The sequence below is a fragment of the Pezoporus wallicus genome, unplaced genomic scaffold (assembly GCF_028554395.1).
Source record: "Pezoporus wallicus isolate ANWC-B61680 ecotype Strahan unplaced genomic scaffold, APGP_CSIRO_Pwel_v1 contig_5485, whole genome shotgun sequence".
Taxonomy (NCBI): Eukaryota; Metazoa; Chordata; class Aves; order Psittaciformes; family Psittacidae; genus Pezoporus; species Pezoporus wallicus.
In genome coordinates this window covers 901,962-926,622 of record NW_026641550.1, presented here as the reverse complement: position 1 = coordinate 926,622, position 24,661 = coordinate 901,962, and the positions used below count along the sequence as shown (strand labels likewise).

The 24,661-nt window shown below is 43.9% G+C and overlaps 2 protein-coding genes across 4 annotated transcripts; both read left to right on the top strand.

Moving 5' to 3' along the window:
- Positions 1-1,439: 1,439 nt before the first annotated feature.
- Positions 1,440-7,642, top strand: LOC130607353 (probable 2-ketogluconate reductase). 3 transcript variants are annotated; one of them, XM_057424385.1, is made up of 6 exons: positions 1,440-1,539; positions 2,589-2,973; positions 3,816-3,987; positions 6,182-6,360; positions 6,913-7,009; positions 7,396-7,642. In XM_057424385.1, the coding sequence occupies exons 2-6, from the start codon at positions 2,592-2,594 to the stop codon at positions 7,547-7,549; spliced, it is 984 nt and encodes a 327-aa protein (XP_057280368.1). In that variant the 5' UTR covers positions 1,440-1,539; positions 2,589-2,591; the 3' UTR covers positions 7,550-7,642. The 3 variants fall into 3 exon arrangements, with proteins under 3 accessions (XP_057280368.1, XP_057280366.1, XP_057280369.1); XM_057424383.1 differs by having other exon boundaries at positions 1,454-1,539; positions 2,041-2,973; XM_057424386.1 differs by lacking the exon at positions 1,440-1,539 and adding an exon at positions 2,052-2,096.
- A 1,106-nt stretch (positions 7,643-8,748) lies between these two features.
- Positions 8,749-20,144, top strand: RBFA (ribosome binding factor A). The gene is made up of 7 exons (XM_057424372.1): positions 8,749-8,883; positions 9,498-9,540; positions 10,317-10,493; positions 14,240-14,352; positions 15,544-15,628; positions 17,750-17,820; positions 19,508-20,144. Exons 1-7 carry the CDS (start codon positions 8,765-8,767, stop codon positions 19,896-19,898), a joined length of 999 nt encoding a protein of 332 aa, XP_057280355.1. The 5' UTR covers positions 8,749-8,764; the 3' UTR covers positions 19,899-20,144.
- The last annotated feature ends 4,517 nt before the right edge of the window (positions 20,145-24,661 follow it).

Here is a 24,661-nt window from a genome sequence, read left to right as displayed (position 1 = left end):
AGGTTGGGCTGAATATCAGTTGGCAGTTGGTGAGCAATTGCATTGTGCCTCGCTGCTGTTTATTGTTTTTTTTTCTTTCCTCTTCTAGTTTTGTCTTCTCTCCCCTTGTTATTTTCCTTATCATTATTAGTAGTACTATTCTATTGTACTTTAGTTATTAAACTGTTCTTATCTCAACCTGCATGTGGGTTTCACATTCTTAGTTCTCCTCTCCATCCTGCCTGGATGGGGAAGAAAGAGGGTGGGGTGTGAGTGAGCGGCTGCGGCTGCATGGTAGTGAGATACCTGCTGGGTTTAAAGCATGACATTAGTGAATGGCTTTGATTTATTTAAATTACCAAAAAGACATTCTGTTTGGAAAACCACAGTATTTTGTCATGAACTTCAATGAAAAACTCAAGTCTAGAGTCTTACACTGGTGTAATTTATTTTATAACACATTTAATTATTTTCCCTCACATCCTCTTTAAAATGCCCATCAACGTTACAGCTAATTGAAGGATGGTTAAATCGTATTCTAGTGTCACCGACGAAGTACATGGCACAGCAACCTGTGTGGGGGTGATGGACCAGCTCATCCTGATGCTATGGCAGCAGCGTTTGCCCTTGGGGAGCAGTTTGCAAGGCCTTGCTGGGGAAACGCAGCAACTAGCCTTAGTTCCACTTCCTAGACATCTCACCCACCTTAATAACAGGGCCTGGCTATGTGTACGCATGAGCCTCCCCGCAGCTCGGCTCCTCTCTTCCCCCGCGGGGCGAGCAGAGCTGCTCACAGCCGCCCACAGGCTCCCGCTGCTGTGTCGGTGCAGGCCCGGGCCGCTGCGCCGCGAGGGGGAGCCGGCGCCGCCGGAGCAGCCGCCACGGGGAGCTCAGCAGCACCGAGTCAGATCGGGCCGGGGTGGTCTGCAGCGGGGCGGGCTGCTGGGCCTGCCCTGCCGCTGCTGGTGCGGGCAGGCGGTGCTGCCGGTGTTGCTGCGGCCTGGCAAGCGAGCACCGGGCCGGAGGTGCCGGTGTCTGGATACTGGGAAGCTCTTCCCTGTGAGGGTGGTGAGGCCCTGGCACAGGTTGCCCAGAGAAGCTGTGGCTGCCCCATCCCTGGCAGTGTTCAAGGCCAGGTTGGACGGGGCTTGGAGCAACCTGGTCTGGTGAAGGTGTCCCTGCCCATGGCAGGGGGTTGGAGCTGGATGGGCTTTAAGGTCCCTTCCAACCCAAAGCCACTTTGTGATTCTTCAATTTTGCCCCCCCCCCCCCCCATCACCTCCTTTCCTTGCCCTTCACCCCAACTGCCGGCCCAGGAAGCAAGTTGGTGGGCGGCCGCAGGCACCGGACCGGCACCGCAGAGCGCGCGCGGCCGGCCAGGCAGCCCCGGCTTGGGCGGCCCCACTCCGCCCTCGCCCTCCTACCGTCCGGCCCCGCTGTTGGGCGCGGCGGCGAGCGGAGCCGGCGCTGGCGGGTGTTGTGTGCTGCCCGGGGCACCGGTTCTCCTCCGCGTCTCGGCCCACGCCGCAGCCCCTCGACGGGAGGCCGGCAGCACCTTCGGTAGGACCGGGGTTGCGGGGCTCGGGTGTCTCCCGGGGTCTCTGAGCCACGCTCGAATTGGCTGGGAGCGGGACGGGGACAGTATCATGATTTCTCCCGTGCCCTCCTTTGCCGTGCCGAGCCCTGCTGCCCACAGCCCAGGTCCTCCAGTCCCATGAGCAGGGTGACCGGGACAACTGCAGGCGCCTTAAGGAAGGGCTCAGCCCGCCCTAAGGCTGGGAAAGCAGCCGCTACTCCGCGCTCCGGCGGCTGGCGAAATGGGGGAGGACGGGGGCTCTGCCCCCGTCAAGCAATGGGTGGGCAGCAGCGGCGCCTTGCCACAGCTGCCCTGGGGCTGCGCATCCCGGCGTGCTCAGCCGGGGAGAAAGGGCTGCCCATTGGTGTCTGCCCGGTATGCAATAGCCTGTTCAGCACCACAGATGCTGTGGCTCTGAGTGGCCAAAGAGGCAGCGTGGGGGTCTCTTGTCTTTAACCTGAGATAATAGAGTTGGTTCTTTCCAGAGACAGCAGAGTGAAGAGTTGTCAGGACACCGAAGGAGACTGAGGCAAAACAAAGGGTAAACTTATGTTCAGGAAGTTAATTGATAACTCCAAAGTCCATAGCTCAAAAATTATAGCTCTGTTCTATTAAACAAGACTTTTTCCTGAGATAAGGAATGCTTATTAATTAATATGGTTGCATGGGTGGCAATCAAAGGTAGAACTTGGGGGCTAAAAGATACTCTCCCACTCACATGGTCACATTCTTAAATTACCAAGACTTCAACCTTTAAATACTGAATAGTGATCAGGATAGCATCTGGTAGCTCTTTAAGCGTTAGCATAGCTGGTGTGCCAGAAACAACTAACAAGATAGTATAAAAATTGAACATCCTTCTGAATAACACAGGAAGAATGCAATAAAAGTTGAGCATGTGAGTATCTTTAGCCAACTCTGTCATCAAGTGGGAAAACAGCACATAATGAAGCCGATCAACTCCTGTCTCTTCAAAGAAGGAACAATGGGTCTCCTAAGGATATGTCTTTTTGGTCTCTCCTTGCTTTAGTAGGCCATGGAGGGTCAGGAACTGCCTTACGTGCTCATTGACTGTATAGGAGGGAAGCATGGAGTATATGAAGACCACGTTGAATTTCTGGAGAAACATTTTCATCTCATCAGCATGAAAGAATATCTTGAAAACAAGAAATCTCTCAGTGAAAAGATCGGAGCTATTTATATGTGGTATCACAAACCAGTTATTAATGAAGAGCTGCTCCAGAGCTTGCCTAACTTGAAGATAGTTGCAAGCTCTGGAGTGGGAATAGATCACTTGAACCTGCACCTCCTATCCAGCTATGGTGTGAAGGTGGCCAACACTCCATTTGCCGTTTCCACTGACACTGCAGACTTTGGGATGGCTTTGATGCTGGCATCTTCCAGGAGACTTGTGGAAGGTAATAACTGAAATGGTTTTAGTCTTTTTCGAGAAAAGGTGACCTTTCAAAACAAGCAGTTAGCAAGCCTGTGCTGATGCAAAGGTAAGTTTAAAAGGAGAAATAAAGGAAAATAGAGGGATGAGGAAAAAGTTAAGACAAGCCTGTCATGTTGGCAATAACTTGCATGCATTGTGTACCATTTCCAAACAGATATATCAGCAAGGTAGGTGTGTTCCTTCTTCAGACAGCCCTAAATTCAGGCCTCTTCTCCCATAGCCCATAGCCACTGATTCATTGTACTTCTTTACTGCAGTCCTTCCTTTTCAAATTTTACTAAAAGGGGATTAAAAGGAGATATTTTCAAGTAGGCTTGAATCCTGTCTTTGCCAAACTGACATGTATCTGAGTCATTATTATGCACAAGCTGTCCAGAAATCCCTCCACCATGCTCTGTGTTTCTTTTCTGGGTCAACTTTGTTGTTTCTACAAGACAGCTGGGAACCATATTTTGACCTTACTGAAAGTCTTGATGATAATACAACTGATTCATCAGTTGCACATCAAAGGAAGATTGCTGCTTTGGCCTTAACTTCCTTGTCTGCCAAAGAGGGGCTGGATATGTTTCTGTCCTTAGCAAGAAATCAATGTCAGACATCATGTTAACAGTACATTATCTGCTTCTTGTCCAGAAACACAACAATAACAACCTAAACCATTCTATGATTGTATGATTGTTGCCATTCCTGTGCTTCTGCCTTGTTTTATGATAAAAAGTCAAAAAAGCCCTGCAACCCAAAACTAGTAACCTGATGCCAGGACATTCTTTAAATGACATATTTTCATCTTTTCCCTCCCCCAAGGCTATCAGATGGCAGTCTCCCCCAGCACAGAGTATTTCCCTGCAGACTGGCTGGGGACTGAAGTTTCTGGGGCAACCCTGGGGATCGTGGGGATGGGAACCATTGGCTACAAAGTGGCCCAGAGAGCCAAAGCCTTTGAGATGAAGATTTTGTACCACAACAGGAATCAGAGGTAAAGCAGGTTGCATCTCCATGGAAAGTATTTTATCACTGCTTTGAAGCGTTTTTTGTACCTTTCACTATCAAACTGATCTCCTGTTTTCTCTGTGCAAGATTAGGACAATGTGCTCTCTGTATTATTCTTACTAAATATTGTGCCAAGAAGCAGGAAGAGCCACAGATCATGGCCAGGTTCACACAAAAGTCCAAACCATCAGGCAAGCTCACAGGGCAGAGGCCAGACAGGGGCTGAGGAGAGCTGGACCAGCCCTGCTGAATCACTGGGACAGGAGCTAATAGCCCGAAGGGAACCTGCCATGGGGTCCTGGGATGTGAGGAAGCAGCGGGACAGGGACAGCCAGGACTAGTGGTGTCCTCTGAGCCATGACAAAAAGTCTCTGCTATATTACTGTCGCTTTATTTGGGGTGGCAAAGTACATATATACCTGCTGCAAGATGGTAATTAATTTCCCAGCTTATACGGAAACAAAGTCAGGAAGGAATGGGAGAGATACATCTCACTGGTCTCCCTGAGCCTTCCTGTCATGTTGGTGACACTGTAATAGACTGAGGAAAGGAGAAGTAATCGGGAGGATTTCGCTCCCAGATTTAACCTTTTTACGTTTAACTTTTAATGTGGTTAAAAAGGATGTAACCATGCCAAGTGCAACGTCCTATACCTGGGCCGGAGCAATCCCAGGCACAGCTACAGGTTGGGCAGAGAAGAGATTCAGAGCAGCCCTGTGGAGAAGGACTTGGGGGTGTTGGTTGATGAGAAACTGAACATGAGCCGGCTTCAGTGTGTGCTTGCAGCCCAGAAAGCCAACCATATCCTGGGCTGCGTCAAAAGGAGCGTGACCAACAGGTCGAAGGAGGTGATCCTGCCCCTCTACTCTGCTCTTGTGAGACCTCACCTGGAGTATTGTGTGCAGTTCTGGTGTCCTCAACATAAAAAGGACATGGAACTGTTGGAACAAGTCCAGAGAAGGGCCACGAGGATGATCAAGGGGCTGGAGCACCTCCCGTCTGAAGACAGGCTGAGGAAGTTGGGGCTGTTCAGCCTGGAGAAGAGAAGACTGCGTGGAGACCTCATAGCAGCCTTCCAGTATCTGAAGGGGGCCTATAGGGATGCTGGGGAGGGACTCTTTGTTAGGGACTGTAGTGATAGGACAAGGGGTAACGGGTTAAAACTTACACAGGGGAAGTTTAGATTGGAGATAAGGAGGAAGCTCTTTCCTGTTAGGGTGGTGAGGCACTGGAATGGGTTGCCCAAAGAAGCTGTGAATGCTCCATCCCTGGCAGTGTTCAAGTCCAGGTTGGAGAGAGCCTTGGGCAACATGGTTTAGTGTGAGGTGTCCCTGCCCATGGCAGGGGGGTTGGAACTAGATGATCTTAAGGTCCTTTCCAACCCTAACTATTTTATGGTTCTATGATTCTAACTCCTGTGACTTAGGTGAGGCTGGGACACAGGCACAGACATGATCTCACCCTTTCAGAACCAGCTGACAGTGAAGAGCTGGATTTGCTAGCCTGTTTGCTTTCTTCTAGATGAGGTGTATGTGCCCTTCATAAGTGCTGTGAGTCCCATCAGGCCCTTGCCATCTTTTTATCTGTGGGAATCTAATGGGAGCTGGGCAGTACTTGCCACAACTTTGTCCTGATGCTTATGGAATGCACCAGCAGGTCCTGCAGCCTGTTATTTCAGTGAAGCAACACTGATGCACAGAGCAGGTTGACTGTTGCTGAAACAAATTTCAGAAGACTTAATCCTGGCCCTGTCTTGTGGCTTTCTTCAGTAATTTACAGACAAGTTACTTTACAAAGGCAAGGGAATTCACGTCAAATATCAGTCTTGCTTTTGGGCTGGAAAAGAAACCCCATCACATGCAGAAGCTGTGACACAAATGCATTTATTTATTGTTTATTCAGTGCATTCATATGATTCTTGCATGCATGATTCTTTATGTATGTGATTCTTTACACGCATTTCTTGCTTGCCCTTCCACAGGTAGAGCACTGCACAATTGTGTGTAGTGCACTTGGTATTGTGGGAAACAGTGTGACATACTGAGTTTCAGTCAGATAACAGTCTAACTGCTTTGCATTATGGAGTGAAGAAAATGATTAAGAAACCTTTTATCTAAAGGTGATTTGAACTTTTTTCTTATTGCTTACTGCTGGACTTAATTTGGGGTTTTTCCTTTCAGAAACAAGGAAGAAGAAAGTGCCGTTGGAGCTGTTTACTGTAAGAAGATAGATGATTTGCTCCAGCAGTCAGATTTTGTGTTGCTGTCTGTAGCCCTGACTCCACAGACACACAAAATGATTGGGAAGAGGGAGCTGGAGCTGATGAAACCCACAGCTACTCTGATAAACATCAGCAGAGGTAGGATGCACAATAAACAAAACTGCATTATGGTTTGCTGGCATAAAAAGTCCTGGGAAAACCCAGCCCTATTGAGTGTCTCTCACTCTGAAATTTTTGGTAAGTTGTCTTGATTACTAGATTATTTAGATGTCCATGGACACATCTCGGCAAAACTTTTAAGCATTCTGTAATTTTGAGCAAGTAGGTCTCTAAAATGTTAGTGAGCTTGGAGTGTTAGAAGCCCATGTGTACTTGCATAGTGTCCTGCTTAAGCTTGCTACTTATTTAGTGCAGCGCTGTTCCTAACGTACATCACAGCCTGCTCTGAGGTCTGGCACTGTGCTTCATTTTGTTGTACTTCATTTTACTGTGCCTTTTAAAATTCCTATCCAACTCCACTGCATGTACCCAAGCTTCCGCCTCCAACTTCACCACACTTCCTCTGCTGCCACTTCTGCTTTGTGAACATTGCTGGCCCTGCTGTATGCGTGACCACTGTGCCCAAAAGGATGGTGAGAGAACGGTAGGAAATCTGAAAACAAGAGTAGCATCTTTCTTACTGTAACCCAGGTCTGGTTGTGGATCAGGATGCTTTGGTGGAAGCCCTTCAGAAAAAAGTTATTAAGGCAGCCGCTTTGGATGTGACGTATCCTGAACCCTTGCCAAGGTAGGAGATGTATTTAGGTGAAGTATAAATGAGTGTATGTATGTGGTTTGTGGTTCAAAGTAAGTACAAGTTTGTGAGCGTGTGAGAAGTTACACAATCTTGTTAGTAGGAGTACACGATGGACGTGCACTGGTCCTACCAAAACAATGTCCCCAGTCCTTCCGTCCTAGCCAAGCAAATTTCACATTGACTCATTTGGAGGATTTGTTGCATAAAAAACCCACAAGCAAGGCAGCAGTTTGAACTCCACTAAGTATGCTTTGGTCGTGCAATTATTTTTTATTCTTCATTATTATTTTAAATACTTCCCTGGCCCCCTCAAGGTGATGAAATAACAGATGAATGCTCTGTGCGTGACTGGCTGAGTACTTATTTTCCTTTTCCAGGAATCACCCCTTGTTAAAGCTGAAGAATGTTATAATAACTCCTCACATTGGAAGCGCCACCAAAAAGACACGCCGCCTAATGATGGAAGACATGACAGAAAGCATACAAGCAGGTCTTACAGGTCTTCCTATCCCTAATGAAGTATTACTGTAAAGCGGCCTGCATTTAATGTTATTGTCATTAGTGTTTGTCCTGGTGTGATGAAACAGTAATTTGATCACTCTTCATGCAATTATGCTTGGTGTGTATATACAGATCAAATATAATCGTTCTGGTTTCAGCTGGGGTAGAGTTAACTTCCTTCCTAATAGCTGGTGCAGTGCTGTGTTCTGGCTTTAGTCTGAGAACAATGCTGATAACACACCGATGTTTTAGTTGTTGCTCAGTAGCACGCACTTACTCTGATCACGATTTTTCAGTCTCTCACGCTCTGCCAGTGCGGAGGGGCACAAGAATCTGGGAGGGAGCAGAGACAAGACATGTGACCCAAACTAACCAAAGGGGTATTCCATATCACAGCACATCATTCCCAGTATATAAACTGGGGGGTGTCACCTGGAAGGGGCTGAAGACTGCTCAGGTTGGGCTGAATATCAGTTGGCAGTTGGTGAGCAATTGCATTGTGCCTCACTGCTGTTTACTGGGTTTTTTTCTTTCCCCTTCTAGTTTTGTCTTTTCTCCCCTTGTTATTTTCCTTATCATTATTAGTAGTACTATTCTATTGTACTTTAGTTATTAAACTGTTCTTATCTCAACCTGCATGTGGGTTTCACATTCTTTCAGTTCTCCTCCCGATCCTGCCTGGACGGGGGGAAAGGGAGGTGGGGTGTGAGCGAGCAGCTGCATGGTAGTGGGATACCTGATGGTTTTAAACCATGACAATTATGAATGCAACTGAAATTGCCCATCAACATTACATCAAATTGAAGGATGGTTAAATCGTATTCTAGTGTCACCGATGAACTACATGGCACAGCAACCTGTGTCGCACTGATGGCCCTGCTCTTTCCTGATGCTCCAGCAGCAATGTTTACCTTTGGGGAGCAGTTTGCAAGGCTTTGCTGGGGCAGCCCTTAATGGAAACGTAGCAACCAGCCTTAGTTTCACTTCCCAGACGTCTCACCCACCCTAATAACAGAGCCTCTGCCCAACTGTACCTGCACGGGGCTCGGCTATGTGTGTACATGAGTCTCCCCGCGCAGGCGGGGCCACCCGCAGCCACCGCCTACCGCCTCCCGTCGCCGAGTCGCTGCCAGCCCTGACCGCCGCGCCGCGAGGGGGTGCAGGCACCGCCGGAGCCGCAGCCCCAGCCACGGGGATCTCTGCAGCGCCGGGTCAGGTCGTGCCTGGCCGGGCCGCAGTGGCAGCATGTTGGGCACTCTGGCGGCAGCGAGTGCGGCGGTGCCGCGGTGGTGCCGGGCGCTACACAGCTCCGCTGCCCTGGGCGGCTCCAGGAACCTACTGTGGAAAATGCTCCGGAAAAAGAAGTAGGTGGGGAGGCGCTGGCTGGGCAGAGGGGCCTACCGCCGGGCTGGGCCGGGCCTTGCTGTGGGGTGAGCGGCCGCAGCCGGGCGGGCTGCTGGGTCTTCCCTGCTTCCGCCAGTGCGGGCAGGCGGTGCTGCCGGTGTTGCTGCGGCCTGGCAAGCGAGTACAGGGCCGGAGGTGCCGGTGTCTGGATACTGGGAAGTTCTTCCCTGTGAGGGTGGTGAGGCCCTGGCACAGGTTGCCCAGAGAAGCTGTGGCTGCCCCATCCCTGGCAGTGTTCAAGGCCAGGTTGGACGGGGCTTGGAGCAACCTGGTCCAGTGGAAGGTGTCCCTGCCCATGGCAGGGGGTTGGAGCTGGATGAGCGTTAAGGTCGTTTCAACCCAAACCAGTCTGAGTCTTTTCTCCACCTCTGCATGCAGGTTCAGCCGCGGATGGGGAGCATTGCTCCCTGCACCCCACCCTAGTCTACCTGTTGTGGGGAAAACTACCTGTGGGCATGAAAACCTGTGTGTTGTCTTGTGCCTTCGGGTGGGTGGTAATTTAATTACACAGGGAACCCTTTGTTTTTCTGGGCTGCTGAAAGATAAAGCTGATTTCCTTTCCTTTTCCCCAAAGAAAGAAATTTTGGTATGACAGCCCTACCTTGGGATCTAAAATGGTAAGTGCAAGCTTCTAAGGTGCTGTGTTTGTCTGTGCCAGGAGGAACAAGCTTGTGCTTCTGCCATTGTGTCTGACTTTGAGAAAAGCATTTTCTGGTGGAAATAGCAAAATTCTGTAATGAACACTAGGGCTCCAGTTTCACTATGACATGCCAGGATAGCTGTTGAGAGAAGCCATTCAGCTCCCCATGGCTTCTTCCTCTTCCATGCTGATCTTTCATTCACACCAGATCCAGTGCTGTTTTAGAATCATAGAATCAGTTAGGTTTGAAAAGACCTTTAAGGCCATCAAGTCCAACCACTGACCTAGCTAGCACTGCGAAGTCCACTGCTAAACTGTGTCCCTAAGCACCCTGAACACCCTTGAGCCTACAGCAGAGAACTGATCCAGGTTAGAAATTCTGTATACCAGCTTAGTTTTACTTTTATGGAAACCAATTTTTTATGTCTGTTTTTCAAACAGGTGCTGCTTTTCAAGTTAATGCATGCTCTATTTTAGAAAAAGGATTTATTGACCTGTGTAACTAGCTACAAAAAAAACCTAAAAGAAACTAAGCGGCCTTGACTGTAATACATGAAGGTCAAAGATTTTGTGAAAAGAAATATTCTTTATTGAAACGTGATATATAAGACCTATATAAGACCATCACAGCTGCAGTAATGGCATTCTAAGAGCATACTTAATAAAATGTAAAAAACTGTATGTTAAATGCTTAATACAAATACAAGTTTGCAACTACAGATTAATGTGTTGTGGTTTTGTTGTGTTTTAAAGATGTGTAAACCAAACACGTTGGCCTCCATAATGAAAGCTGACCAGATAAAAACTAGGAAAGAAGATAACATACGCTTCAGAGTCTTGAATGGTCTTATTCATAAAGCTGTGACAGAGATGATGGCTACCTGTGAAGTTAATCAAGAACTTTATGATCTTAAGCTGGAAATCTGCAAGGCAAGTGCTAAAGCTTCAACTTGTTTTGAGCAGCTCTGACTACACCTTGGCATGGCGGGCCAAAGGAGCTCCTCTGGGTGTTTTGATGCTTGCAGGAGTTCTACTGCATTGCTTTTGATGTGGCAGAGCACATCAAGATGAGGCTCTGGATTCATTTTGCAGACTAGGAGAACATTGCCATTGTTGCACCTGGCACAGCAGACCTTTGCCATTATAATTGCAAATGCAGCTAAGGCCAACTAAATAGTGATTCTCTTAGTATGACTTAGTTTTGTTACTCAGATATGTAGTATTTGCCTTACCCTTTCTGAAAGGGGAGCCTGGTTTTGCCAATAAAATTGTATCTTTCCCAGAGCCTTTTTTATGCAGCTGTGTGAGGGTTGATACCTCCTGGTGTTCCTCACCAGCATCACTATACAGGCAAAAGACCTAAGTGAGGCATGAGCTGCCTTCAGAAAAAAATACAAGGCTAATAAAATGGCATTGGCAAGCAAAGTTCAAGAAGGAGTTAGAATTTGTACCTAATTGTCAAATTCATGGTTTGAAAGGGACGTAAAAGTGTAAAAGTAAAATTCAGGAACTAAGGCACTTTCTACATTCTTGTTCGTTGTAGGTTTGTTTGGTTTTTTTTTTTTCCCATTTGCAGTTTTATCTGTGTTTGGCTTAAAAGTTTGATGGACTTAGAGGCATGGAAAACCAAATTGCACCTCATAGCTGGTTTTGTCAGCTGAATTCATTCTGTCTTCAAGCATGTGATTAAAATTACCTGGGCAATGTGAATATTTTGGCTTTATATGTGCAGTGTCCTTCATATAGTACTTCTCTCTCCTGGGCTTTGAGGATTGCTTGTCTAAGTTGGATGGCATGTCTGCACTTAAAAATACTGGCTGGTGAAGGCAAGCCGCAGCACTTTCATTGCTGTAAATGAAACAACTTATAACACAAGAGATGGAAAAAAACAGCCTTCTTTCAAATTTAGTGCAGATTTTATTGTAACTGTGTAGTGCTTGGGAAGAGTTTGTGCTGCACTGGGATGTGGCTGAGAATGGATTTATTGATTTATTCTAGAGCTTGATTTATTCTAGAGCTGATGCATGACATCCTTGTCTCTAAATTGGAGAGACATCAATTTGATGGATGGACCACTTGGTGGATAAAGAATGGCTGGCTGGCTGCCCGCAAAGAGTTGTGGTCAACGGCTCAGTGTCCAGTTGGAAAACAGTAACGAGTGGTGTCCCTCAGGGATCGGTGTTGGGGCTGGTCTTGTTCAACATCTTTGTTGGTGATATGGACAGTGGGATTGAGTGTGCCCTCAGCAAGTTTGCCGATGACACCAAGCTGTGTGGTTCGATTGATACGCTGGAGGGAAGGAATGCCATCCAGAGGGACCTTGACACACTTGTGAGGTGGGCTGATGCCAACCTCATGAAGTTTAACCATGACAAGTGCAGGGTCCTACACCTGGGTCAGGGCAGTCACAGGCACAGCTACAGGTTGGGCAGAGAAGAGATTCAGAGCAGCCCTGCGGAGAAGGACTTGGGGGTGTTGGTTGATGAGAAACCGAACATGAGCTGGCTTGAGTGTGCGCTCACAGCCCAGAAAGCTAACCGTATCCTGGGCTACATCAAAAGGAGCATGACCAGCAGGTCAAAGGAGGTGATCCTGCCCCTTTACTCTGCTCTTGTGAGACTTCACCTGGAGTATTGTGTGCAGTTCTGGTGTCCTCAACATAAAAAGGACATGGAACTGTTGGAACAAGTGCAAAGGAGGGCCACGAGGATGATCGTGACTATGAAGACAGGCTGAGGAAGTTGGGGCTGTTCAGCCTGGAGAAGAGGAGCCTGCTTGGAGACCTCATAGCAGCCTTCCAGTATCTGAAAGGAGCCTATAAGGATGCTGGGGAGGGACTCTTTGTTAGGGACTGTAGTGACAGGACAAGGGGTAACAGTTTCAAATTGAAACAGGGGAAGTTTAGGCTAGATATAAGGAAGAAGTTCTGAAGTTCTTTCCTGTTAGGGTGGTGAGGCACTGGAATAGGTTGCCCAAGGGAAGTTGTGAATGCTCCATCCCTGGTAGTGCTCAAGTCCAGGTTGGACAGAGCCTTGGGTGACATGGTTTAGTGTGAGGTGTCCCTGCCAATGGCAGGGGGGTTGGAACTAGATGATCTTAAGGTTCTTTCCAACCCTAACCATTCTATGATTCTGTGATTCTGGTCTGATACCATTACTTCCATTATCAAAAGAAATAGAATCTTAGAGTCGTAGAATAGAAGGTACCTTAAGATCATCTAGTTTCAGTCCTCTGCTATGTGCAGGGACACCTCACACTAAACCATGTCATCCAAGGCTCTGTCCAGCCTGGCTTTGAACACTCCCTGGGATGGAGCATTTACCACTTCCCTGGGCAACCCGTTCCAGTGCCTCACCACCCTCACAGTAAAGAACTTCTTCCTTGTATCTAATCTAAACTTTTGCTGTTCAAGTTTAAACCCATTTCTGCAATCCATCAGAATTGACTTTTTTTCCATATGAAAAGTTAAAATTACATAATAATAACAGGTAAGAATCATGCTTCAAGCCTGATACATCAAACTTTTATCCACTTGATAACACTGGTTGTGGTGATGAAGAAATGGCTTGTGTTAGATGGGGTTGTTTGTGTGCTTATATTAGACTCAGCATGGGAGATAGGTTGATCCTGCAGTAGAAACAGCTGGTTAATTATCATGGTGGGTTTTGGTTTGTTTTTTTTTTAATAAGTGGCAGCTTTCCCAAGGGAGGAGCTATTTGGTAGTAGGAAAAACCAGATTCTAGTTTGTTTTTTGGGGACAGTCCATCCTCTCTAGGAAAGACTAGCACTGTCGATAGCAGACTGTGATGCAGTTTTCATTTCTGGGAATACTCCGATGGCATTGTCTTTTTCTGGTGATGTATGTGGATACCTATTTGTTTGAAGTCTTGGTTTCTGGACTGGATGATGTCTGAACTGTGCCTTCCAATGGGTAGTTTATGCTTTCTCCTCCCTCTTCCTTGGCTCCTTCCTTTGGTTGAGCCAGATAGGATGTTAGAAGCTTGCTAAGTGTACTGTCATAGTGAGAACCTGTTGTGAAGGACAGTGCTAGATGTGATGAACGATAGTTTCAGAAATCTTTCAGAATCCAAGTTGTGCTATTTTCAATTGCATGTATGACATGTATGAATATTATCTGTTAGTGAGCTATAGTTTCAGGCACTGAGGTTCCCATTAGGCTTCAGGGCTACAGAGACACTTATATTACAGTGGCATGGAGGGTCCTCTTTCTGTCAGTATCAAAACCAAATTATGAGTGACAACAAACCAGGTCCTTCTTTAGCAGAAATGTACACTTCCAACTGTATTCCAAAGCACTGTCATTCTGGACAATTTGTGATGGTAACACTGTCATGGTGAAGAAATGGAGCACTGTCAGTAACGCACAGGTGTTGGCAGACTTGTCTGTTTAATTTCAGTTGAAGGGGAGGTTAGGCAGTGACCTCCCCAAATAAAAAAGTCCTTTCAGGTACTGAATGTAAGTCCTATTTGGTGTTAAACTCTTAAAGGCACCATATAATTATGGTTCTTAAGAGCAGAGATGGAAGAAGAGATTCTCCTAACAATTTACATATTCAGTTTGGATCACTGTATGCTTATTCACAAATTAAAAGACTTTGTTGTGTATGAAGTGTGCTTATACATATAATTTTAAAGAAACATTTGTGGTTTTGCAGGTGTCACTGGCATCAAACTTTTCAGCCTGTCGTGTGTACTGGAATCCTACTGCTACTATGGAGAAAGAAAGTTATGTTGAAAGTGTACTGCAGAAAAGTGCTCCACGTATACGGTACTGCTATGGGGCAGACAGGTCGCTTCATAAATTCATAGCCATGTATTATACCATTTCTTGAGTATTTCTAAAAATCTGTATCTGACCTGTTAGGATGCTTTCGATTTTTAGATATTTGAGTCAGAGCATCTCTTGTGAGATGCCTCACAGGGAAGGATGGCTGTGTCACACCAGCTGTGTATTCTCCTGCTGGAGCACTGCTGGCTTATTTGGCTTCTGTGCTTTCCTGGGATTGGACTGGGCTGAGTTGAAAGAAGTAAGAGTCTGGATGAGGTTTTACTTCATTATACTAGTAATGGTGTGCTGGACATGGCTGTACATGACAGTAGGCCAGAATATGATGTTCCTCAAGAGGACTGGCAATTGCAACAAATAATTCCTTACAGATTCACTGGGCAATTCTGATCGCTAGGGACAATTTGGACCTCCAGAAGGGATAGCTGACATTACAGAAATTCTTTACAGTACTGATACCAGAAAATAAATTATGGGATGCTGCCATGTATTGTGCTGCTTTTACCCATTTTTGACAGAGGGTCCATTGGGTTTTCAGGATATCGGAGAGATATTTATTTCTCCCTCTTTCCTTGGCTTACTTACCCTGTGCTATACAGCCAAACTGTTAGAGGATCAGGACTTCATCCAGTGGGGGAGGTGGCATTGAAGCATAATGTAGAGCCATTTCCTTACCCCTGTTTCCCTAGGCTGTATAATTCCTGCTGCAGCACAATATCTTTTCTACTCCCAACACCTTCCACTTTTTGAGAAGGAATGTTGCTGGCTGGGAAGATGAGGGAAGCCCTTGTCAGTCCTCCCCACACCTAGCATGTAGGACTAGTTGTCTTGCCCTGCTGTGAGGTCTTCATCCCCCACTGCTCTTACCCCTACAGTGGGGATAAGGAAGCCAAATGAAGTGGGGAAAGACCTGTGCCAGCTTGTGCATATAGGAGACAAATCTATCATCAATACTCAGTGGAATCTGCAGCTAGTAGTTTTTATACATTATACATTCAGAGTTGGGATTCTGCAGTGATGTGTTGTTTAGCACTAACCTGAATGGATAACCATCAGACTGCAGGTTTTGCAAACCGTATACTTAAGTTTGCAGTACTCTGGAATTAAAGTATTTTACTTGTCCTGGAGGTGCTGTTCTGTTACTTATACTGGTGAATGCTTTATTTTTGACAGGTATCTTCTGAAGAGTCAGCAGATTTTAGGAAGTATGCCCCCAATAGTATTTGTAAAAGACAAAGCAGCTGCAGCTGTAAGAGAGGTAATTGTAATATTTGACTGAATGTACAAATATAATGATATGCAAACATGGTGACTTAGAATGGCATAATGCTTAGGAATATGGAGAGAGCTGATTGTTCCGTTGCTCTACCAATCTACATGAAAAAGCAGTCGTTGTCTATATCCTTTCCTCTTCACATTCCAGAGCATTTAGCAAAGAATCTTGAGTAAGAGTGATGCTTATCTAGAACGTAAGAGCACCCTTGTAGCTATTGCCTCGTGAACACTTTTTGATGCTAGTATAAAAAATTCTGAAGTGGAGTTTTCAGAGAAGCTTGTAGGCCAGATCATCAGGCCAATAAAGAAATCTTAAAAGCGAAATTATAATTTTAAGGAACAGTAGAAGGTAAGCAGTTGTCTTTTGCCTTGTATAGATGATTATAGGAATGAGTTTTAAGGAGCTGTCTTCCACGTTTTAAATGTTACATGTCTTTAAAATTCTATTGAATGTAATCAGTGATTTTTAATTTTTCTTTACCCCAACTAGCAAAGTGCAGATCTTTGCATAGAGGATGTAAGCTCACTCATACTACTCCCCACCCCCCCCCTTTAAAATTCATTAATTTTTCACATTTTCTGTCAAGTTGTTGATAGTTTTAAGTAGTTGAAATATTGCTAGAATAATGACGTTTTCTAGGAACTGGCTGTCATTAGGAGTGTGAAATGAGATCTCTGAAATAGAGAAATTTCCAGAAGAGAAATGAGTAGAATTTCATCAAAAATGTCTTCTCAAGCTGTTGAAGTGAATGGAAAAAACATCAGTTGAAAAGAGCGTGTTCACATTTCTGTGCCCTGAAGCACCTTATTCTTAGATGTGTTACTATTACAACCAATTAGTGACTTACAGGCTCATGTAGCGTGTATTTGCAGAGCTGGAAGGGATAATAAGGGCTTCAGACTATCTGGAAATGCAGTGAACTGTTTGAACTTTCTGTAGTCAGAAAAGTTCTGAGTTTCATGCCAATGTACTGATCCATAATGCAAATGCTTTCCACCTGAATTGGTGTCAACAAAAAGCACAAGAACAGAAATGAAATAAACACTTCTGAAAGCTGTTAATATTCATTCTTTTGCTCCCCATAATCAACACAAGAAAATATACACAGGTAATGAGGGATTATAGAAGCGCTTTGTCATTACTATTACCCTGTTACTAACTTACGTAGATGGAAGTACAAATATGTACTCCTGCAGGTCCTGCCTTTCAGTTCTGTTACTGTGGGGCCTGTTCCATTAATCACTGTTTCTCAAGCTTTGTTAAATAACCACTTACTATTTTTGAAGAGTTTTGAAGAAAACCCCTGGGCTGTCTTACTTTCAAGTTCAGTGCATCAAGAAAAATTAACTACTTAAGACAAGTAAAAACCCTCCTTTAAGCTTGTCAGCACTGGGAAGCACCTAGATGGACCATCTTTTCACACTTTGCAGAGCATCAGATTTATGTAATCCACAGATTTGAGTAACAGTGCTTGAAATAATGTAGCTGAACCTGTTTTTCAAGTATTGGAAGACAGGGAAGGACCATGCAATTCAACTCCTAGTATAATATGTGCAATTAGAAAGGAAGTAATGTAAGGAAAAGTGCGAATTAAAATTTCGAATGAGATTAAATTTTCACAATTAGGTACAGTCTCTAAGCACTGAATATACTAGATTTGTAGCATTTACTGGTTAGTCGCCATGTTAAAAGGGAGTTGGGAACTCAGTATTTACAGGTAACAGAAGTACAAACTTGCAGAAAGGGGGAAAAAGTGAAAAGAGTCTTAGTGTAAGGATGTTATGAAAAAGAATTCCAAGTAAGACCAAAAAAAAAGAAAAAAAAAGGAAAGTCACGTAATCCCCAGCCAGCTGTTAAGAAAGTATGTAAAGCAAAAACTTTGTAGGAATCCCTGAATCAGTTACACTATTTGACACAAACTTCCTAGGCAAGAAATATAAGAGGTTCTGTTGAAATGGAGGAAAATACTATTTTGGAATGGACAATATCCCAAACATGGAAAATAATATTTGCTGTTAAATACTTGTCTATTTCTTGTGTAGGTGTGAACAAAGTAAATTTGGTACAAGACTTTTCATATGTATTGTTTTCATGTGTTTACAGATTGAGGAATTATTATCAATTGCTGATTTTGGACCTCCAGAAGCAGAAGAAACATCTCAGAATGATTCTAGGTGGGTTTTTTTTTTTAAATCAGAATTGTACAAGTATCTGTTTTCATCTCTGTTGGCCAACTTAGATTGGATATTATTTGACAGAAAGGACAGAAAGTATATTTTAATTAGATGTGTACATTAGAGTTCAGCAACTGGTGTTACAAGGAAATAGAATGTAGAAGAGCGCCTTTTTGGAAAACCTTACTGAAAAGGCATCTTAGCTTTTAAAGAGATCAGTTAGGCCCTTTTATTAACAGAAAAGGCTACAGAATAGCCTAGGACAAAACTACTATGTAATTATTACAGAAATTAAATGTAGAGGATGACATTTAATTTTGTGGCTTTAGCTTTCTTTACCAAAGTTATACCCATTTATTAAAATGAAGGGAAAATGCTTCTTATATGCTGAGGTTTACATTCATATTTTAGTGCAGACACATTTTTGTAGGCTATTTTGTCATTGATTCTTGTGCATTGGTACCTTGCTGCAGAACACAGGTTTGCAAATATGGAAAGGAAAAGTCTGTTTTCTCATATATAAGCAGACTTCTGTTAAGCTGTGGAGCTATGTTACAGCATAGTGTATATGCTTTCAGAGGCAACTAACCCATGGGGTGGTAGCAGAACACAGTCTTAGAAATCAGCTGTGTTTGTTGTCTGTACTCTGAGTGATGTAGTCATCAGATCTGTTACTTCAGACGCATTACTTGTTCTGGTATCTTTACTTTTATAAGGGAAGTATTTTTAGAATTTGTAAGAATTCAACACTTGATATGTTTTTGGTAATTAAATTGAAAAAAAAAAAGCAGCTTTGCATCAGTAATACTTGTTTCTTGCTGGTAATTTTCTCATGAGGATAAAAGCTATATGTTTACCAGTACTCCTCTCCTTGGCCACTTTTTTCTGGTATAAAATTAATTTGTTATACATGCCTTACAAGTTTCCTGACAAATCTTTCTATGTTAACAATAAGTAAGCTAATTCAGCATTCTCGTGTGAGGGACTTTTGGCTATTGAGGGATAAGGCTGAACAATCTATTAGAATGATGATTCTGTGGACTGGATGTTCTTGAAGCCAGCAGCCAGCAGTCTGTTGGTGGAAATGCCTTTTGTCACTTAACATCTTACAAGACGGTTCATCAGATGCAAATCAGAAAGAGCTTCTTGGGAGGAATTATTTTGACAGACTTGCCCACAGGGCACTGCCATCTTCCTCTCTTTGCATTTTGTGTAAATACTTAAATCCATACTTAATGCTTAAGCATTAGTACTTAATGCCTAAGGTGCTACATGCTGTCATTCATGCATCTGTCTGATGTGTTTGGGCTCAGGCTGCTCATTCTCGCTTTTTGGAATAGCTCTGAGAAGTCTTAACTTCCTTGGGGCTCCCAGGTCGAGTGCTCATTCTGTTATCTGTGCACACCTTTTCCCAGAAACAAGCAGTTTCATCTGGAATGTAGTTGCTTTATTGGCTTCCTCCCATTAAATCTGTTGACATGCTGAAAGGCTTACACACAGCCTGTCCTTGGGGACACAGTACGGTGGTATCTCTTCCTTCTTAATGTAGGAAGGACAATGCTGAACACAGTGCATTAATAAAACTGAAAACTCCTGGTTATTTCTGTGTTACTGAAGTTGTCACAATTGCATTGTCCCTTAAATATACATGGGGGGGAACCCACAACGTTTGTCTTCTTTTCCACAGTAAACTGTTCTCTTCAGCGGCTGAATCTTCAGAGCCACTCATGCGGTCTAATCTTTTTGGTATTGATCATGAACTGCTGAATAAGCAGATAATGGACTACAAAAGACAGAAAGTGTCAAGAGATACAGAAAGCATTGCCTGGACAGAAGAGCAGGAGCAGCAGCTTTCTAAGATTCGAAAGAAAATGAAGAACAAAAAACCAAAGAATCCTCCTGATGATGACATTACACCACAGAAATACTTAATGGACAGATACGAAGCTGATTACTGGGACGATAACACTGAATCAGTCTCAGACTATGAGCTGGAGGATGAATTGCAGGAAGATGTAAATGAATTGGAGGCAGATGATGGCAAAACTATAAGTCAACCTACTGATAAACCAAAATGAATTGAAAAAGCCACTCCCTTTAAAATGGAGACTGCCAATAGCAAAGAAGACTGCTGCAGATACTGAAAGATTACTTTGGTACAGCCTGTTTATCACTTCCTCTTTCAAACTAATAGGTTTGTCACACGTGGGGAGATTGGCTAGCACAAGGTATGTAAGAAAAGGAAAAATGCTATTTGTGTCATTTTGTTAAGCAGCTTTCAAGCTGCTGCAGTTGTAGGACTTTCAGCCGGAGAGCAGATTTGTTAATAACAAAATAAACACAGTGGAGCACTGAGCTAAAACATCTTGTAATTCTGTGTCGTGGTTTAAACCCAGTCAGGTAACTCGTTCGCTCACTTCCCCCCCCTTTCTTGCCCTCCCCCTGCTCTCGGAGGGACGGAGAGGAGAACTGAAAAGAATGCAAGTCCCACGGTTACTGCAAATAAAATCAGGATTTCTGTATTGAAATAAAATGTCTTTTTTCAGTCATCTGGATAAAAATAATCACAAAGTGATTGTGTGTGTTATTCTAAGGTCAGGAAGGAAGAGGGAAGCAAAATAATGACAGTGGCATTCAAAGAGCAGCCTTCAGCACACAGATCAGGACAAGTTATTCTCCTGAGGACCTAATCTAAGGGGGGAATTCCTTCCACAAGAAAGTGAAACTCACTGAAATTACAGCAAATATACAACTCTCAAACAAAATAAATTTATTTATGTTAATATTCAGAAATTTACAGTTCTGCAAAGGGGAACTGCATCCAGAAAAGAATGGAAAACTGCTCATCTGTTGGGTAAAATTGGTCAGAGCATTGACCGTGGGTGAAAAAAATGTATTAAAACCTCAAAGGCAGTGAAAAAGCAGCAGGGAATAGAAAAAGCAGCAGGGAAGAGCAAAAGCAGCAGGGAAGAATGCCCCAGTAACTTTGAGATTTGAAAATGGATGGAAAAACATATAAAAAGTGAGATTAGACCTTTCTGGCTCAAAGCAAGTAAAAAATAATAGCATGAATGTATAAAGGCAGGAGGGCTGAAGCTTCAAAAGAAGTTATGACTAACAAGGTAGTAAAAAGGAATTCTACCAGAAATAACATTTAATCCCAGTAGTTAATAGGAAAGTAAAGAGAATGCAAGGGAGGGTGCACTACAGTATGTTGCTCTAGTTTTTCAAAAAGATTTAAAGGATGCCAAGTATAAGCTCCAGGATATAAATAGTCTAAATGATTCTTAGGTTGGACAGAGTAGTTCAGGTCAACATGAACACTGAAATTCACTGTATTCACAATTTTCAGTGCCTTGTTCAGGCTTTCTAGAAATTCTTTCTAATAGGACAGACGCACTTTGAAGTAGATGCTTTAGTCTGTTTTCCAGTGAATGAAGATATTTCAGAAACTGTTCATGTGCAGTATCACTGTCACTCAAAGCTAGCTGGGGCTTTATTGCAACTTGCCAACAAATTTCTTAACTTTTTTGAGTGAACAGCAGGAACCTGTTAATTGGTACTTGCTAAATGAACCCACAGAATACTAATGTCTCCATCTTTAGTTTCTGCTGTATAAAATGTGGGACTTTCCTAACTACCTAAAGGCTAAAAAAAGGAAAAAAAGCCAAACCAAACCAAACCCAACCCAAATTAACACCCAAAAACCCTACATATTAAGCTTTTGAAAGAACAAAGAGAACAAAGTTGACTGCCTCTGCTTCTTAAGTTTGGACATATATAAACTAGGTTTGCAGTTCATAGCTTAGTTTTCATCTAAAATAAACCAAAATCTTGCTCACTGTCAGCTTGTTGTGGTTTAACCCATAGACACCTAAGCACCATGCAGCTGCTTGCTCATGCCTGCCCGACCCAGACAGGATGGGAAGGAGAACGGAAAGAATGTAAAACCTGCAGGCTGAGATAAGAACAGTTTGGTAATTGAAATAAAGTAAAATATTAATAACAGTAATAATAGGACAAAGAGAGGAATAAAACTCAAGAACCACAAATGATGCACAATACCCACTGACCAATACTCAGCCCAATCGAGCAGCAATCAGTCGCTTCCAGGTAACTCCCCCCAGTTTATATACTGGGCCTGACATGCTCTGGTATGGAATAGCCCTTTGGCTAGTTTGGATCAGGTGTCCTGTCTCTGCTTCTTTCTGGCTTCTTGTACTACCAGTGTGATAGTAATCTCACTACATTTATAGCTGTAAAAGACAATAAATTGAATACTACACTCTATCTGAGCTATAAGAACTATGATCACTTGCAAAATTCTTTGATTTAGTTTTTATGTATTAAACAATCACAGCTGGGGAAGGAACTTCTGGGGCCTTCAGACCCAGTCCCCAGGTTGCCCAAGGAAGTTGTGAATGCTCCATCCTTCACAGTGTTCAAGGTCAGGTTGGACAGGACTTTGGGCAACCTGGTCTAGTGGAAAGTGTCTCTGCCTGTGGCAGGGGATTTGGACAGGACTTTGGGCAACCTGGTCTAGTGGAAAGTGTCTCTGCCTGTGGCAGGGGATTGGAACTAGATGATCTTAAGGTCCTTTCTATCCCAAACCATTATATGATTCTATGAATTTTTCTGTGGAGGAAGCTGAACTCTTTCCAAATATATTTCTTCATCTAAATTGTCACAGTCCTGATACACTGGAAGAGCCACAAAAGTGCTTACTTCACTTCCCCTCAGTAACACAGTGGATTTGAAGAGCTGACACACAGACTTGTATGCTTGTTGCTAGCAGTGCTAGCTTTGCTCGGTAGATTCCACATGGTTATCTCAGCCTATGGAGTGTGTACCTCCTTAAAGAAATAGCAAAACAGAATATTCAAAAGCAAACCAGTAAGCAGTGATAGGCTGACATCACCTCATTAAGACACATGAGAGTCAAATGGTTCATCACTGCCTCTGACTCATGTCACGTGGTCTCTGCCATCGGGCAGGACCTCAAACACAGTGAAAGAGACTTGGGAAGAATCCCAGGGTGTGAAAGTGGATGGTGGAGCTCAGAGCAGGCAAACAAACACAGTTACGCTGTGCTGCGAGGTGCTGCACCAAGCACCTGTGTGCTACAACATACGTGGGCAAACCCTGAACTGAAGACCTGCTTGGGTTTTCTTACCTTTCTTTGCAGCCCTGCTTCCCTCCTGGCAGCAGTCACTGTAACTGCTGAACACGACTCAACAGCTTCCCGGCAACTAGGTTTTGAGCCCCAAACATCTGAAACTGAGAGCAACATCACCATATGCCCCTTGTGGTACATAGGCTTACAAGAGCCCTTTTCATCTGTCATCAAAAACCAATGAGGTTTGCACAGAAGCGAGGAAAGACTGCCCAAGACACAGTTTTCTTACAGAAGAGTTTAGGGTAGAAGCAAGAAAGAACTATGTCCTGCAGAAAATGCATAGGCTGGATGTGCATTTCCAGCACAGGCTGGAAAACGCTCCAGGCTGGATGCAATTGTTCACCTCATCTGTCACTCAGATTTCAATCCAGCCTGAGAACTATGACTAAATTGAAGCTTCCCCTTCCCAAGTGGGAATGGGGGCTTACTCCCTGCTGGCAGGAGACCCCCACCTCTGTGGAGAAAGGGAGGCAAGGAGAGGCAGGCTGTGGGGCTACTACAGAGCTACTGCATCCTGCCAACATTACCTTGCTGCAAAACTGAAATCTAAATTTGGCAGTTACTCAAAGAGTCTTTGGTGAAGGACATGATTTCAGCAGCTGATGAGCAAAACTGTGCATATTTGGTCGACGGAAACTCAGTTCTAGTATTTTTCTTCTTGCCACCTTTGAGAGAGCAAGCTGGGACAAACTATGCGCTCACCAGAGCTGAAGGTCAACAGTAGACAGCCAGATGCTCTCTGTGCATCATTTCATTTTGGATGCCTGAAATGTAGCTTCCTTACTGGTACCTCTGACTGATTTGTTTAAGGTCCTGACATTTTGTGCATTTCCATTTCTGTCACAGCAGAAGCAGTTAGTGGGAGTCAACACTTGCTGTTAGAACCGAAAGGAATGCTTATCACTTGGTCAGTCCAGACTCAGGCTGACATACACCCATTGTGGTATGACTCCTGGTAATTGTTTCCATCTTGTGGGATGGAAATCTTGAAAAATCATTATTCTGAGTGCACCCCTTATCAAATTCTTACTTTTTTATTTATATTGATAGGCTGTTTGCTGGCAGATTCATAGGACACTTGTCATGGTAAATAAACATCGCAATTTGCAAGCCCAAGTGCCTTTCAGTTTTCTGAACTATGCCATTCTTTTGGCTTTCTCATCTTTCTGAGGAAATTTCCAGTAAGTTTAAGAGTGCGATGGGATGCTGCAATCCCACTGAAGTGAGGCAAGATGTGCAGAGGCAGAATGGAACTGGTCTGTAAAACCACACTGGTCTAACACTGTTGTGTTCATTCCTGATTTCTGGGTCTCAGTGGTTTTGATATCTGAATATGAGCCATCTCCTGGGGGATTCTTAGCTGTAACAAAGTTTTGTTTGGTAAGTTTCACACTTATTTTACAGAACTGTTTTTTTTCCTTTTTAATTTTTGAGGCTACATTCCCATCTTACCTTATCTTTACAGATAACTGGCTTTGACAGTATTTATTTTTCTTTTTTCTCTTCAGCAGGTCAACAATTTCAAGGGAAGCCACACATTATGGAAGAGTTGATGATCTATGGCTGTATAATAGAAAAGAAAAAGGAGAATTCACTTCAAACCACTGTTTTCATTCACCTGCCATGCAGCCTGTTTAAAAACTGACAAAGTTCTCTGAGTAACTG